Genomic DNA, 16,080 nt, shown 5'->3' with positions numbered 1-16,080 from the left:
ATGGCTCTTCTCTGAACCGTCTCCAATTTATCAACATCCTTCTTGAATTGTAGGTACTAGAATTGAACACCGTATTCCAGCAGTGGTTGCACCAGCGCCAAATACAAAAAGGTAAAATAAGCCCTCTACTCCTACTTGAGATTCCCCTGTCTGTGCATCTCAGGATCACATTAGCCCTTTTGGCCACTTCAAATCATACAGGGAGCTCATGATGGTTGTCACCTCCTCGGATCCCTTGGTCTGGTCCCTCGTTCCTATCCTTCAGTTTCTGGTTCAGTATTTCTTCAATATGAGCCACGTTCACTCGGATTATTTTACATTTTCACATTCCATATTACTGAATTTTTCTCCAATCAGCTTTTCAGCACATCACACTTTATGTAACCAGTACACTACACATGTGCAAGCTTCAATTTACATAACTTCTGCATTTTTTTAGATCATGTTTTGTGTTACCCTGTTACTGGGTCATCCCACTAAAATGCTTCTTGCGATTTCACGTTTGTGTTTTGACCTCAAAACTTCCAGCACATTACCTTTGTTCTGTTTTGCAATAGAATCATTTTAAGAAAATCAGCAATTCTATGCAAAAGAATTGGCAAAACCACACTTATGCTAGCAAAGCCTTGGCATAAGTGTTTGCTCATACAAACTCATTCACTATCCAGTTACAAATCATTAACATATAGTTATCAGAGCTTTTAATTGTACCCTTAGCAATTCATTTTTATATTTTTGGTATCATTCAGTAGGTTATCCTATTCTACCCCTGCAGGGGTGGTGGTGGTGGTGGTGGGGGTTTGTGGGGAGTTATGGAAAACATAATTACCCTTTTCTGTCAACGTTTCTTATAGTCTTTAAACAGGGTTTCAAAGGGCTTTTTATTCTATGTCCGGTTTTGTTTGGGAATCACTACAAAAAAAAACTTCACAGGAAAAATTTTGAATGTTGTATTTTGAAGGGATGTCTCCATTTTAGGGCCTTAATATTTAGTTGCTTTTAACAGTATCCCAACAACATCCATAAGTCAAACATGTCACTATCTGTAAGTTGAGTAACTCAAAAGTCCACATATAAGTAGCAATACGACATTCAAGTTGTGGCTTGCATTCTCAGTATGCTAGTGCAAACACACAAGGTGCCGGCTGAATTAATGGCACCACCCCTATGATAGTGAGCAATATCACTAACACTTCCCGAAAAAGCAAGATAATCACCAGGGGACTGCTTCATGACTGAACTGAAAAGGCCAAAACACAGGTGAGTAGGCCAAACCCCAATACAGTAACTTAAAAAGTCATCCCAGTTAACGTTTTGTTATGTTGCTGATCCATTAGGGAACATGCTCGTTTAAAGTTGCACACTGCTCCCTTATAATGTCGTTTGGCAGCTGCCTGCTTTGTCCACTACTTACAGGAAGAGCAGCCCATTGCAGCTAGCTGGTAGGGGCTTGGAACCAGGGTGGACCGGCAGCACACACACCCCCCCCCCATCAGCTCCCCGTTCCCCTAAATTCTCTGTGCAGCAGCCGCCCAGCAGGCTATCAATTGCCTGCAGTTCAGCTGTCCCTCCCCGCACTGCCATGTGCTGCTCCTGCCCTCTGCCTTGGAGCTGCTCCCAGGAGCCTCCTGCTTGCTGTGCAAAAGGGAGGTGGGGGAGAGAAGAGGGATGCTAATGTCAGGGTGTCCCCCTCCTCCCTGCTCCTTTAGTTGCTTAGACGTGTTCCCTCTAGAGTTTGCCTGGTTGTGAGTAATCTGGTTCTGAATTACACCCATCAGGGACAGTGGGATATTAAAGTAAGGAAACAGACTTACAAAAATATTTCTCACCCCCACATTTTACTCTTAAAAGCATAAAAGTTATCAATTTACGGAAACTCTTCAACACAATCCTCCTCAGTGGGATCTCTCACTTTTTGCAAGTCCCTGAATTTGGTCTAAATCCTTTGAGAGAGGCCTGCCTCCACTCCTTCTAGCGGCGTCTTCTGTTCTTGTGAGGATACTGCATCTTTAGAGAAGTCCACCTTTTAAAAGAGTATCTGTCCCTCTTTGGTAACACAGAAAAAAAAAAAAACCTACTACAGCTCTCCTAGCCATATGAGCAGACCAGTAGGAATTCCAGATAGATGGTGGAGGGGGTGGGGGCTGATTTCCATGAAGAGTCCATTCAAAAGTAAAGGAATACTTGTGGCACCTTAGAGACTAACCAATTTATTTGAGCATAAGCTTTCGTGAGCTATAGCTCACTTCATCGGATGCATCCGATGAAGTGAGCTGTAGCTCACGAAAGCTTATGCTCAAATAAATTGGTTAGTCTCTAAGGTGCCACAACTACTCCTTTACTTTTTGCGAATACAGACTAACACGGCTGTTACTCTTAAACCATTCAAAAGTAGAGGCCCTGGAGGTAGCAATCCCATTGTTTCACCTAGGTATGGCCATTCGGTAGTGCTCCTTGATTGCTCTGTTACAGCTTTCTGAACATGTCAAGTTCCTACTACATCATGAATGATCTAATCCACCGTTACACTTCTGAATAGCCATCAAAACCAAATGAAATTCCCAATGGGACAGACATATTCACCCAGGATTTAGCTCAGGTCTACTCTATAACTTCAGCAGCTCTACACTGATGTAACTTGCAGCAGCCAAAGTTTGTATATCACTAGGGCGAATGTATACTGGGAATGTGTTGATACAAAATGCAGAACACCACAGGTGGGTATCCCAGCTTTCCACATGCCCATCATCTGGAGCAATACCTTTTGGGAATTTTCACAGTGAGTTGCGGTAGAATAAGGATGTCCAGGATATCTGGGACCTAGGGGTGAAGTTCCCAGCCTACAATTCCTCCATCTCATCAGATCATCCATATCCCATCATTTTTTCAAAAAAAAATCCCAAACTCTTTTGGCAATTCTCCGTCTTTGCTATCCCTGACAGAAGCACAGAACCCACAGAGCTCTGAACTATTCTCATGAATATGCAAAGACAGGATGTACGTATGATTCTCCTGTACTTGCAGACCTGCAGGAAATACTGCAACAAATGGGGAAGTGAGGATGTCTTTAACAGTTTGCTGAGAAACAATGAAAAAAACTAATTCAAGGTTGCTGGTGGCATTCACAGAGCAGTTGCAGATGGAGGAACCACTTCTGGGTCTGAAAAATGAGCACTGATGATGGGATTGCATTGTAATGCAGGTTTAGGACTATGAACAGCTGCAGAACTTTCACACATGAAAGACCACATTCTTAGATCTGTGTGCTGAGCTCATCCCAGCCTAACAGTGTGTGGACACCAGCATAGGGTGACCAGATGAAATAGACAAAATATCGGGACACATGGGGGAAGCACCGCCAGAGCAGCAAAAGGTGCAATATCGGCCCCAGTCCCACCTCTTCCCACCCTGCTCCGCCCCCACTCCCGATACGACTGCAGCAGGGCTGGGCCTGCACTCACTGGCAGTGGGAAGTGCAGCAACCCGGCCCCAGCCATGCCGCTGGTGAGTGCTGGGGGGCAGTTCCCCACAGCCCCCCAAGCCAGGCCTCCCCCACACACACACACAGAGGCCTGGGGCCTGTCATAAATATAAAGGGAAGGGTAAACACCTTTAAATCCCTCCTGGTCAGAGGAAAAACCCTTTCACCTGTAAAGGGTTAAGACGCTAGGATAACCTCGCTGGCACCTGACCAAAATGACCAATGAGGAGACAAGATACTTTCAAAGCTGGAGTGAGGGGAGAAACAAAGGCTCTCTCTGTCTGTATGATGCTTTTGCCGGGAACAGAAAAGGAATGGAGTCTTAGATTACTTACTAAGTTCTAGCTAGATATGCAAGAGATTCTGTTTTGTTTAAATGGCTGATAAAATAAGTTGTGCTGAATGGAACGCATATTCCTATTTTTGTGTCTTTTTGTAACTTAAGGTTTTGACTAGAGGGATTCTCTATGTTTTGAATCTGATTACCCTGTAAGGTATTTACCATCCTGATTTTACAGAGGTGATTCTTTTACTTTTTCTTCTATTAAAATCTTCTTTTAAGAACCTGATTGCTTTTTCATTGTTCTTAAGATCCAAGGGTTTGGGTCTGTGTTCACCTATGCAAACTGGTGAGGATTTTTGCATGCAAGCTTATGCAAGCCTTCCCCAGAAAAGGGTGTGTAGGGTTTGGGAGGATTTTTTTTTTTTTTTTTGGGGGGGGGGGGGGGTATGTTTCCAAGTGGGCTCTTTCCCGGTTATATATTTATTAGACACTTGGTGGTGGCAGCAATAAAGTCCAAGGGCAAAAGGTAAAATAGTTTGTACCTTGGGGAAGTTTTAACCCAAGCTGGTAAAAATAAGCTTACGGAGTTTTCATGCAGGTCCCCACATCTGTACCCCAGAGTTCAGAGTGGGAAAGGAACCTTGACAACCACATTCTTAGATCTGTGTGCTGAACTCATCCCAGCCTTACAGTGTGTGGACACCAGCATAGAGTGACCAGATGAAATAGACAAAATATCGGGACACATGGGGGAAGCACCGCCGGAGCGGCAAAAGCCGCAATATTGGGACAAATTGCACCCGATCATGATCAGCGGGACAAAGAACTAAAAATCAAGACAGTCCCGATTTTAATCGGGACGTCTAGTCACTCTACACAAGCATGAGAGTGGCATTGATGGTGGATAAGCAAATGGTGATAGCACTTTGGGAGCTTGCAATGCCAGATTCCCCATTACCCAGTAACAGTCATTTTGGAATTGAAACTACACAATGGGGGCCACTGTTATGCAAGTGTGTAGGGGCCATTAATCATCTACTACACAGGACTGACTCTCAGCAACCAGTAGATGGATTTGCAGTAATGGGTTTCCCAAATTAAGGGGGACGCGGGGGGAGGAATAGATAGCATATATATTCTCTTTTGGCACCAGCCCACCTTGTCACAGACTACATCAGCAGAAAGAGCTACTCTCCTATGGTTATGGTTAGAGGGATCACCAGGGATACTCGCAGATATCAATGTGGGATCATCACGGAAAGTGCATGATGCCTGCATCTTTTAGAACACAGGACTGTTCAGAAAGCTGCAAGCAGACACATTCTTCCCAACTAGTAGATTGTCACTGGCTATATTAAAATGCCAATAGTAATTCCGGGCCTATTCCCTTGCTCCCGACTCATGAAGCCATATGCTGGCCACCTTGACAGCACCAAGGAAAGATTCAACTACTGGCTCAGCAAGTGCAGAATGACAGCTGAATGTGCTTTTGGTAGATTCAAGGGGCACTAGTGTCTACGCACTAGACTGGATCTCAGTGAGAAAAATATCCCAATGGTTAATGGCTTATGTCATGTCCTGCTTACAATGAGGTAAAGAGGAAAAGTTGCCACTAGGGTGTAGGTGGTGTAGCGGTCTGCCAAATTTGAACAGCCAGGCACGGGGGCTATTACAAGAGCTCAAAAAGAAGCTATGCAGTTGAGAGAGATTTTGAAAGAGCAATTTAATGATAACTCCACCGTGTTAGAGTTCTCTGGCCCTGGAGCTTTGAGTACTGCTAAATATTTATTTACAAATATGACTGGGTGTTTTCCTGAAGCTATGCTTTCTGTGGCAGTTGGTGTGCATTTACAAGTTCTGTTTGCTTTGATCACAACAATATTGCAGCATGCATAGCAGTAAACTAAAGATCGTGATTCTCCAAAAATATAAAAAACTTCACTGAGTGGGAAAAACAATACAGAGAATCAATGTTAAAATTTTGTATAAACAATTTAACAGAGTAAACATTTATGTCCCTTTGAGTGCACAAGGTAGTCAGTTGTGGATACAAATACACCAACCACAGTTCTCACAGATCACATTATGTGTAGCTGTGGTTTTCCTTCCTGTCCTCTGGCGTGGAGTGCTAGTGGTAAGGATGCACCCCACATCACATTTTTTGGGGTGCAGGGAGCAGCCACCATGGAATTCTACAAGAACTGCAAAGAAAGGCGAGTCTGGGGCTTTTGGACCTGAAGGGCAACCAAAGTCTTCAGCCTGTGAACGAACGTAAGAAAATGCTCCTTGTTCTGTTGGGCCTTTCTCATCTTTCTCCATGTTGTTCATTGTATTGGCTCTCCAAGTCCTTAGTTCATAATCTGATGCAACACTGCAGGATCTCTCAGAACACATACCCCTTCTCCTCGTTTTTCTCTTCCTCATCAGGGTCAGGCATTCTACAGGTATGGATTAGACTGCCTCAAAGCTGCAACTCCGGGAGCAGCTAACAAAAACCAGACACACATGCCACTGGATTTATGGTCACAATGGAAAGGGAAAGTTTCAAAACCTGTTTTCCCTATTCCCATAAACACTCTAAGAAATGCTTATTGACACTTCAGCTTTGGAGCATATCAGCACAGCACTAATTTCCAGCCCCAGCCATGGTGAGCATGGTCTGCCAAGAGAAAGGGGGTGAGTGCGAAGAATTTTCTGCTGCATGAAGCTATAAAATTTTCAGACTATTCCATGGGTATGAGTATAGGGCAATGTACACTGAATATTGGCACTATTTTCCATCGGTGGTCATGGTGTTAGCACAGTGGTGCCCAAACTTTCTCTTGCACCCCCCTCCCCCCTTACTAGTAATGGAATGTGTTCGTCCCCCACCCAGGGGGCTGAGAGCAGGGGCCAAGGACCTAGAATGGAGGGCAAAGTGGGGCTGGATCGCCCTCCCTCCCACATGGGGGCTGGCCCAGGCTCCAGCCCCACAGTGGCCCTCCCAAGACGATCCTCTGTGCCCTACAGTTTGGGGACCATCATATTAGCAGATCTCACTCTCAAAAGGACACAAAGGCACAGAAGAGCTGCCCAGGCTTGTATGCTGCTAGCTGAATTCACTACTGAGTGGCATGGGAAAGTCTTCTACTGCAGAGGAAGAAATAGAGCAGCCATCCCTAGAAACCTTTGGGAAAGAATTGCACAGTATCGAGATCTCTCAGGGGGATAAGAGGCACCCCTATATACAAGAATGATGTGCTCTGCATGCTCCCTCCTGTCCCTAGGGCCTAATCCAAATGGGGAATGAAAAGCAGATGCCAGTGCTACTCCTACTGAACCTGGCTCTTCGCGTACGAGTAAAATAATGAAAAGTCAATACCTTTTTTCTTGTTCACATGTGGATGGGCCATTTTAAACATTCAAACAATGTAAGGAAAAAGGTATGCACACACTTACTGAGTTCCCTTGCCTGTCATCAGGCTCCATCCGTGTTTGCCTGTTGGGATGGCTAGACCATGGCAGTGTCTCAAACAGGTCCTGGTTTGCAGCATGGCTGGAGTCCTCTGCCATATCTTCTCCTTTTGCTGTTCATGGTATAGGTCTCTATCTTGGGCTCTTCCAAGGTATCCACAGTAGTCTGTGGGGTGCTGGTCTGGTCTCCGCCAGATATGGTGAGCAGTTCCTTGCTGAAGCAGCAGGTCTGCAGCACAGCATCAGATCTACTGCTGTACTCCCTGGCCTTACTGATACCACAGTTCCATCACTTTCACTATACACTGCTGCTGATCCTGTTGTACCCTTTTGCCTACATCTCCCATGCAATCTGGTTGTAGGTGTCCACATTTCAATAGCTTGTCTGTAGTTGTTTGCGCACAGCTTTTTCTCCCCACAGACCCAGGAACTCCAATACTTCCTGTCTACTCCAGGCAAGAGCACATCTAGTATCTGTGTGCACATGGAGCTGGCCTGGTCATTTGGGCAACTGCACACAAAGATGAGCTACTAGGTGTTCTCACAGAGTTGGAAAAATTTAAGAAGATGGTGGTTTCCAGTCTCTATGACTCCTGGGCAGTGGAGTTTAAAATTGTAACCAGAGCAGTCACTTTTTCAGGGAATGGAGCACTGTGGGACAGCTGCTGGATAACTGTTAGGATCAACACAGGTCATGCAGTATCTGCACCTGCACGATGTCAACCTCAGTAGCCACCCATGACTATGCCATTCAGGGAGATGGTTGTACTGAATCATTTTAAACAGGGTGCTTTTGTGAGCTTGAGTGCAGACGCATGCACAAACAGGTTGGCGCAAGGTGACTTACACTATTATGTAGCGTAGACTAGGTTTTGGTCAAAAGGCAAATCATTCTTAATTCTGTAGATCAAAAAGACAAAAGAATTGCCAGTATGGCTTCTTGAGTGTAACTGAATGTGGTTTTTGCTAACATAGCCTGTTTCAAGCCCAAGTTTGGAGAATGTTTGTCATAATTAAATTGTATTAAAGCTAATGTGAGTTCACTCAACCGCAGATTGCCCCATTTGTTCTGGTACATGCAGAATTGAACACTAACCTTTAAGTGTAAATCTAACACCACACATTTAGTTCAATGACTAGATAAACTGCTAGTGACTTAAGGAATTAATAGTTGAAGTTAGTTATAAATTTAATAGTTTAAGAAGGCTAATGTTCTCCTACACTGGGAGTAGAACAAAGTTATAGGAATATTTTAAAGTCACTTGCCTAGGGTGGGTTTATAGTATGCTGTACACACATTTCAAAAGCCTTTGCAAAAGAAGTCTTCAAAGAGGAAAGTCAGCAGTAGTAAACACAAACAAGAAGGTAATTGGTTCTGGAACTGTTACACATTAAAGTTTAAAATTAAAAATCTATCAGATTTTATGGAAGATGAAACTATGAAGACAACTTCTGCTGTAACAGTTTTCATGCAGCTATTTTGAAAGTCTTCCCTTTTTTGGGCTGTAACTGCCAAAGCTTAATTTCATTCCCAAGTAAGGATGACAAAAGTTCTTAAAGCAAGAAATGCATCAAAATAACTGAACACTAGAATTTCAACTGTACTTGCGGCTAGTCCTCACTTACGAGTTGTAAAGTCAATTGGAAATGTAGGACAGTACAAAATGACAATGAAATATGTATATACACAATTTTTAAAGTTTTAAGCTGTGTAACTGCATATTGGTCAACTATGTTTTAAGTTATGGATCTACACGCTGAGTTTAATACCTATGCTGAAGCTGCACAAGTCTCAGTTATGCAGCCATACTGCTAAGTCTAGGTTCTTTGTTCATGTTTCCTTTTGACATTAATTTAATAATTGTTACATTACAGTCACAATCTTGGCCTGGTTGGAGGGGCACTTAAAGAGAAACTTGACCAGCCCAACAGGTTATAGAATGTTGGCATTTTAAGAACCATGAGGAAAGGAAAGCTTGAAACTATACCTAAGGAAAGAAAGCTTTCAGGAAGCAAAAAAGTGAGAAAGTACTGGAATGCAAGGAGTTAACAGCACAGAGTTTGCAGAATGGAAAGACAGAGGACAGACAACTAAACAGGCCATGGTGATAGTGAAATGTACTAGTTCATTAACTTTTTTAGAATTTTTCCATTAAATTTAAATGTCAAATCATTTCATTGTCCATTACTGTTACCAGAGTTGCCAGCTGACCAAGAAATTCTGTGATTTATATACAGTAATTTGTGGTCCTTCTGTTGAATTTAGGTCTAAATTGCTGCATGGTACACAGGAGTATATACCACAAGAATTTTTATATCCTCCATTACAATTACTCACTTATTTAAATAAAGTGATTTGGTGTCTGTCCAGAGCCATATTTTTCAACTAGGTGTCTCAAATAGGAACATTTTGCTAGGTTTACAGTTATATTGACCCTGTAAAGCTATTCAGTACAACCTTCCTTAGCGGATCAGTTCCCCCTCAGATACTGGCAATAAACTTTCTCCAGTGTATCAGCATATTTACTGTACACTACAATAATTTTGAATGTATGGATGCAGAGCAAGAATTTAAACTGGGCATAGAAATCATGAAATCCCTTTCTCTCCTACTCCATTTAGAATAATTATTTAATAAAAATAAATAAATACTATAGTGGAAGATCATATCTGTGCTGCCAGGCACGCACCATCTCTTGCGTGCATCTCTAGCAGTTTTGATGGCAGATGAAACTGACAATTCCACTAACTTCATCTGTTACACCCTGCTGCATTCACTTTTCAAGCAAAGCAGGTGCTGCTCTACATTGGGATAGCACACTAAGTGGACAGGAACACAACAACAGAAGATACAAGAATATGGCTAGCCTGATTGTCTATGTTGCAGTAGTTTTCACGCTGTAGTACATGGACTCCTGGAGGGGGTCTGCAGACTATATTTAAGATTTCCAAAGAGTCTGCGCCTCCACTTGAAATGTAAGGGTCTGCAAATGAAAAAAGGTTGAAAACCACTAGACCAGTGGTTTGGTAGTCTAGTGTCCGTTAAGACCTTCAACTGGCAGCAAAAAGCTACTAATTTCATTATGATAAATTTCACGGATTTGCAGCACATTTTCTACTATGCCTCTAATAATCATGTAGGAAGCACATAATACAGCAAGCTTCAGTAATATGGCAAGTCCTGTAGCGAATAGCTGTGTAAGGTCACACAGAGGATGTGTCTGACATACAATGAGAGTGTACTGAATCTGTTCAGATGGTAGTCTTGCTCCTTTAATCTTTCTCATCTCCCAAATGACCACTAAGTGAAATTTACAAAAAGTTTCTGATCTGTGACGTTTCCAAGCATGTGGGTTCACTGGACAGTTAAAACTCCTCTCAAAAATGGGTTAACTCTCAACTTCCCTACCATCAGTTTACATGGCTGGGGGCTATAGGTTAGAACTGGGGCTCCTGTTTCTCTCACTAGAACCAGCCCATTTAGCAGCAAGGACACAGGCAAAAGTCACTTGATTGCCAATAGTCCTCTAACGTCCTTCCCACACTTCTCAATGATAGACAAGTTCTCCTGCAATTGACACAAAATGACATGGAAAGAAACCAAGTGTTTCAGCACAGGGAATCATGGAGTATGCTCCCAGACTCATGGCAAGTGCAGAAACTGTAATGCGGGTGAAGTGCAAGTATCCCCACAGCAAAACTAGGATACTAATCATGTAGATTAACTATGCAGTAAAGAGATACCACAAGAGACTCCACAATTTATATCACTAATAAGTTTCACTTCATTGCCAGTGGAGTGACAAAGAATTCCCCAATGGGGAAAGCAAGATAAAACAGTAGGTCCAGGTGGAGGTCAAAGAGATCAGTTCACTAAAAGAACCAGGTAGTGAACTGGTGCTTGAACAGCCTGTTTGGGCACACATGGTAAATCCCAATCTTGTGCCAGACAAGCAACTCCTGACAACTAGTTTCAAACTTGTTAAGTTTGCCCTACCAGCCATGGTTGTGTTCGTGATATCCCTACCCTTTGTTAAAGGTTTACGCCGATCACAAAAAATAATGAAAATTGGAATTAGTCATTAAGATACATTTATCACAGTGTGCAAGAAGTATCTTGTTTAAGGCACAATTTTTATTACCATTCAAGTTCCTATTTCTACAATGCTACCGTTCCTTTCATGGAACAAATAAATGGTGGTACAACAACTTTTCACCAGTATCTGAATTTAAGACACAAATGATATCGAGTGATCTTTTCATCTGTTGCAGTGGTCTACACAACTTTGTCTCCGCTGCATGTGCTCTTACTCATGCTAAATGGTATATTGTCTAAGATATTTATAGCTGTTCTCATCCTCACCTACAGAGTTTCATCCTCTGTACATCCTCAAGTTTATCTCCTGTTTGGTCTACTACTCCTGTTGTACTCTGGCTTGGAATATTCCAGTCCTCTGCTAGCACAGGAGAAGAGTAGGAAACATCCACCCCCTGACGTTCAATACCAAAACATCTGATGTTCTTGTTCCAATATTCCTGGGTTACTATGTGGGGCTGCTGATTAGTCAGAGTAATAAAACTTATACAGATTCTTAAACTGGTAACAATAAAATGACTGCTAATATGAAGTTGCATAAGTGACAGATGTGTGGACTATGGCAGATTGAAATACAAGAGTAGCAGGAGGTTTTTTGTATCAACATGCAGTCACTCTCTCGGCTTTAAAAAAAAGCCAGCATTTTCCTCTCAGCACCACTAGTCATATTTGTAATTCAGGATACTTTATTAGAGTACTGAATGATATAGTCAATGATGGTTTTGTAGAATATGCAAGTCAGCAAAAAAAACTGATGGACAAAAGTAGCTCAGAGATATGTAATTTTATGGTAAGCCTCATGTGTCTGTTTTATAAAGTTGCAACATTCATCCATTAAGTTTTTCATGGTGCTTTATCACTTTCACACTGGTGAGCAAGCAATTTGCAGTGAAGAGATCTGAAGTACTGTTAAATATAAAAGTTTCTGACAATTCTATTTACAACATGTAAATATGCTGGAAAACAGTTGTCTTAAACAGTTGTCTTCAAACTTAGAGCAGGTCAAGTCAATCCTGACGAGATTACTCCATTTTGCCTGAGCAGCAAATGGGCCTCTCATCAGGATTCAACAACAACGAACTAGACAAGAAAAAAAATGTAAAAACCAGAACAATTTACAGTCATAATTCCCTCATTTAAACAAGATACTCTGTTAAGCTCTTATTTCAAACTATGAAGACAAACTAATAAATGCTGTGTTTCAGATCCTTCAATTTCCAAGGGTTTTAACACACAAGTTTTTTCAAAAATGTAAAATTCAACTGAAAACACTCATTGTTTACACTGCAATAGAAGAGGTCCATGCATTAAAACATTACCCCTCCTCCACCTTGGAGAACAGATGAGCTCATATTGCCAAAGTGTAGCTGGGTAGCAATACATCAACTTAGATGGTAAGCACAGCTTTCGAACATATACAGGCCAAGCCTGGAGTTCTTTTCCAGCATAACCACCACTAGTTTATGAAACACGGTTCACATGGATTGTTTATGATCTGTTAACTTACCATACAAGCTAGAAACAAGTTTGAAGGTTCTCAAAGTACAATTAGAGATAAATTTGGCAAAGTTTATTTCAGTGCTAAGGAACAGATTTGTGTAACTGAGAATCAGGACATTGTTTCTGAAATCTTGAAATATGTGACTGGGTAATTTTATATCAGTTACAAAAGTTGGTCTAGTTAACAAACCTTGCTATTCACTACCATGATAGATGATCATAATTCTATTCTTACAACAGTAAGCACAAGCTAGCATTCTATTTAATTATTTATAACCACATTCAGAGTCAAAATAACTGATCTAATTTAAATAAAGATCTTCTGGACACATGCTACCACAATATACTTACCTTCATTTGGTGAAGTTTTCAATCTTGTACAGATAGCATAGACATCTCCATAACATTCTTGGATTTTATGCACTGCATCTGTAGATCGCAGTTCCATAAGGGCACGGAGCTCTTCAAGTGAGATTCCAAAATCTCCATGATTAGATTCTTTTACAGAATTTTTTACACCACTGTATGCAACTGAGTTGTTAGCCATATCACCCATGATGTATGCAGTCCTTAGTATGAGGAAACAGTTTCCAGAAAGGAACAAAAATTTTGACTTGAGGTACTTGCAAAAGTAAAATAAGTCCTTTAGATATGAAGACAGTCAGATGAGTAGATACACATCACCCAAATAGAAGAGTGTGACATCAGTAACCCTTTCCAGAGAGGAATCTTGAATGTCGTCCCATGATGAGTTCCTTTTCTTCAAGTTAGTCATATGAGGTGTACAATCTAGGGAAAAAGAATATTAAAGCCATTATTTATAGCTGTATTTTCAAGCCTCTTAAACACTATATTGGAAGATCTTATTTAGTTAAGCAAAGTTACATCAAAATAGCAAAAAGTGTAAGTTACACTGATGCAGTATTTAGATGTATAAAGCTTCAACTGTGTCCTTTTAATCCCTAAGACCCATGTCTACCTTGATGCCTACCATAAATTGTCAACAGTAATAGTCAGTCATCTGGTCAAAGAGATTAGAGACTCAAGACATAAGCGAGAACCGTTCAGATCTGTGAAATAGGCACAAAGGCTACATAACCTTTCCTGGCTTACACATTCTTGGTACCCACTACCCTCAATCCTTCTTGCACTCCCTCCATTTGTTACACCCATTTGTTTCTTATGTTAGTAAACTCCTCAGAGCTGGACTTGCCTCTTTCTATATATACACACAGTAGCCAGCAATACTGAGTTCCATCTTACCGTGGCCTCTGGATGGTACTCTAATAAAAAACCAACAGCTACAGAAGCATCAAAAAAAGTTTCCACAGTACCCATATGTTTGCATTCATGAAAGATACCTCACTCTTAACACAGTAATGGGAGTGTGTAAAAACTTGCTCAGGTCCTGGAATCGAGGGCTTAGTAGACTTCTCAGAGGAAGGCTATGACTTAACGAGGCTTCTTCCTTCCACAACTAGTCAGATAACCTGGCCTTCACATCCACACCCCCACTGGGCATCCTTGTGAAGTTTGATCCCTTCAGTGCTCAGGTAATACCGTATCACTATTCGGACAAATCTCAAGCCACCAACCTCTGAAGGATCTTAGCTCTAGTTCACCCGGAGAGTAGGTTTTGGTTACAAACCTGTTTTCTGTGGGATACCATAAAGCGCTCTCTCTGAGCAGGCCAGTTTATACATTCACTTGATCCAAAATTAGTCTGCTTGCTTGCTCACAGTGCATTGAATATAGCTTCCTCCCCACCATTTTTTTTTTAAAGTCTCAGGTATTTACACAAGTTGTTACTTCCTTTGATGCAAAGATACTGCAACTGAAAAGTAAACATCTAGACTTAAGGGACAGTATCAAGATAATTAAACCTCTGATATGGCCTTTGTTCCAGGTACCCAGAAAAAGGTGAACTTCAACTAGATGTCAGACCTGAAACAAACTGCATTTTAAGAAACCAGATCTGAATAAGCCCTCTGAGCCTGCTTTAAATGCTCAGTACTATAATTACAATAAATAATGGAATGACAAAAATAGTGTACTCTTACATTACACTTTTTATCCAACTCAGAGTGCTTTTCAAAAAGCAAGCAAACAACCATCATTATCCCTTTGCCTCAATTTCTACACTGCAATGTGATTTGTCCAAGGTCACAATCCAAGAGCAAAAAACCCAGGTCACTCCTATTCCCAGGATGGCATCTTAGGTCCAGCTATTCGGCCTAGTTTGTATCCTATCTTTCTCAAGTGTTTTAATTCCCAAAACTTGCTTCTAAGGGTGAGATATGGTTTTACTGCTGGTGAACACTAGAGAACAGAAAGGCAAGATTGACTGTTTCTGCAGCGTGGAGTCACATGTACAGCAGTGTTAAATAAAAATATTTTCTTCTGAAATATAAAAGAAGTCTTTCAATCATTTCAGTGCAAGATTGTGTTAGAATCAATGTAAATTTCAGCCTCCTTGCAGCTAAGTGATATTTTAAAACTGTTAGAGGTGAGAATTAAGAATATTACACAATGCTGACAAAAAGTACCAGACTGACAGCTGTGCCAAGGTCGGGCCAGATGACTACAGGAGAGTAATTTAACTTTTTTTTTCTTTTTTGAAGCAGAAAAGAATTTTACTTGTGTAACACTTAACAAAGAATCACCAAAAAAAATAAAGCAAAACTATGCAACAAAACAAAAGCAAACACAAGGTATAACACAGCAGCCTTCAGGAGGGAGAAGTGTTCAGGCTAGCCTGGTCCTAGAGCGGGGGGGGGGGCTTCCTCGACACTCGTGGTCTTCCACCCTCCTGAGTTACCTGGTGGCCTAGAGCGGGGGGGCTTCCTCGACACTCATGGTCTTCCACCGCCTTGAGTTACCTAGTGCCATGCCCAGTGTCACCGATTATTCCTCTCCTGAGAGTGCCCGACAAGATGGGCACGGCTGCGGGGTGGGCGGTTCGGGGGCGAGGGGGAGGTACACCACGTGTGATAGGACCTCTCCTAGGTGACAGTAATGATGGTATCCACAGCGGCAACGGCTGGGGCCTCTCGCTCTTCCCCTCAATCAAAGGGTCAGACGGAGGGAACCGGACGGGGTCACCGAGCAGAGAACCCTCGGACAGCGCCCACCGCTCCTCGAAGGCATCAAGGGAGTCGGTGGACGCCGGCCAGAGGAACTCCGCCTAGATACGTGAATGTACTGAGGATCGGAAAATGGCCCTACAATCGCAGGACGCTTCATTAGCCAACCTCCCGTCTCTGGTTT

The 16,080-nt window shown here is 42.0% G+C and overlaps 1 protein-coding gene across 14 annotated transcripts in view; it reads right to left on the bottom strand.

Moving 5' to 3' along the window:
* ATP2B1 (ATPase plasma membrane Ca2+ transporting 1) overlaps positions 1 to 16,080 on the bottom strand; it is a 128,874-nt gene that overhangs the window by 50,610 nt on the left and 62,184 nt on the right. For all 14 annotated transcript variants that reach the window (XM_043546333.1, XM_037885341.2, XM_037885326.2 and 11 more), the window contains exon 2: positions 13,165 to 13,602. In XM_043546333.1, the coding sequence (XP_043402268.1) occupies positions 13,165 to 13,369 (205 nt within the window). In that variant the 5' untranslated portion in view covers positions 13,370 to 13,602. The remainder of the gene's footprint in view (positions 1 to 13,164; positions 13,603 to 16,080) is intronic.

Source organism: Chelonia mydas, chromosome 1 (genome assembly GCF_015237465.2).
Source record: "Chelonia mydas isolate rCheMyd1 chromosome 1, rCheMyd1.pri.v2, whole genome shotgun sequence".
NCBI lineage: Eukaryota > Metazoa > Chordata > Testudines > Cheloniidae > Chelonia > Chelonia mydas.
Note: the sequence above shows the minus strand (reverse complement) of the source record. Positions and strands in the feature narration are given on the sequence as shown.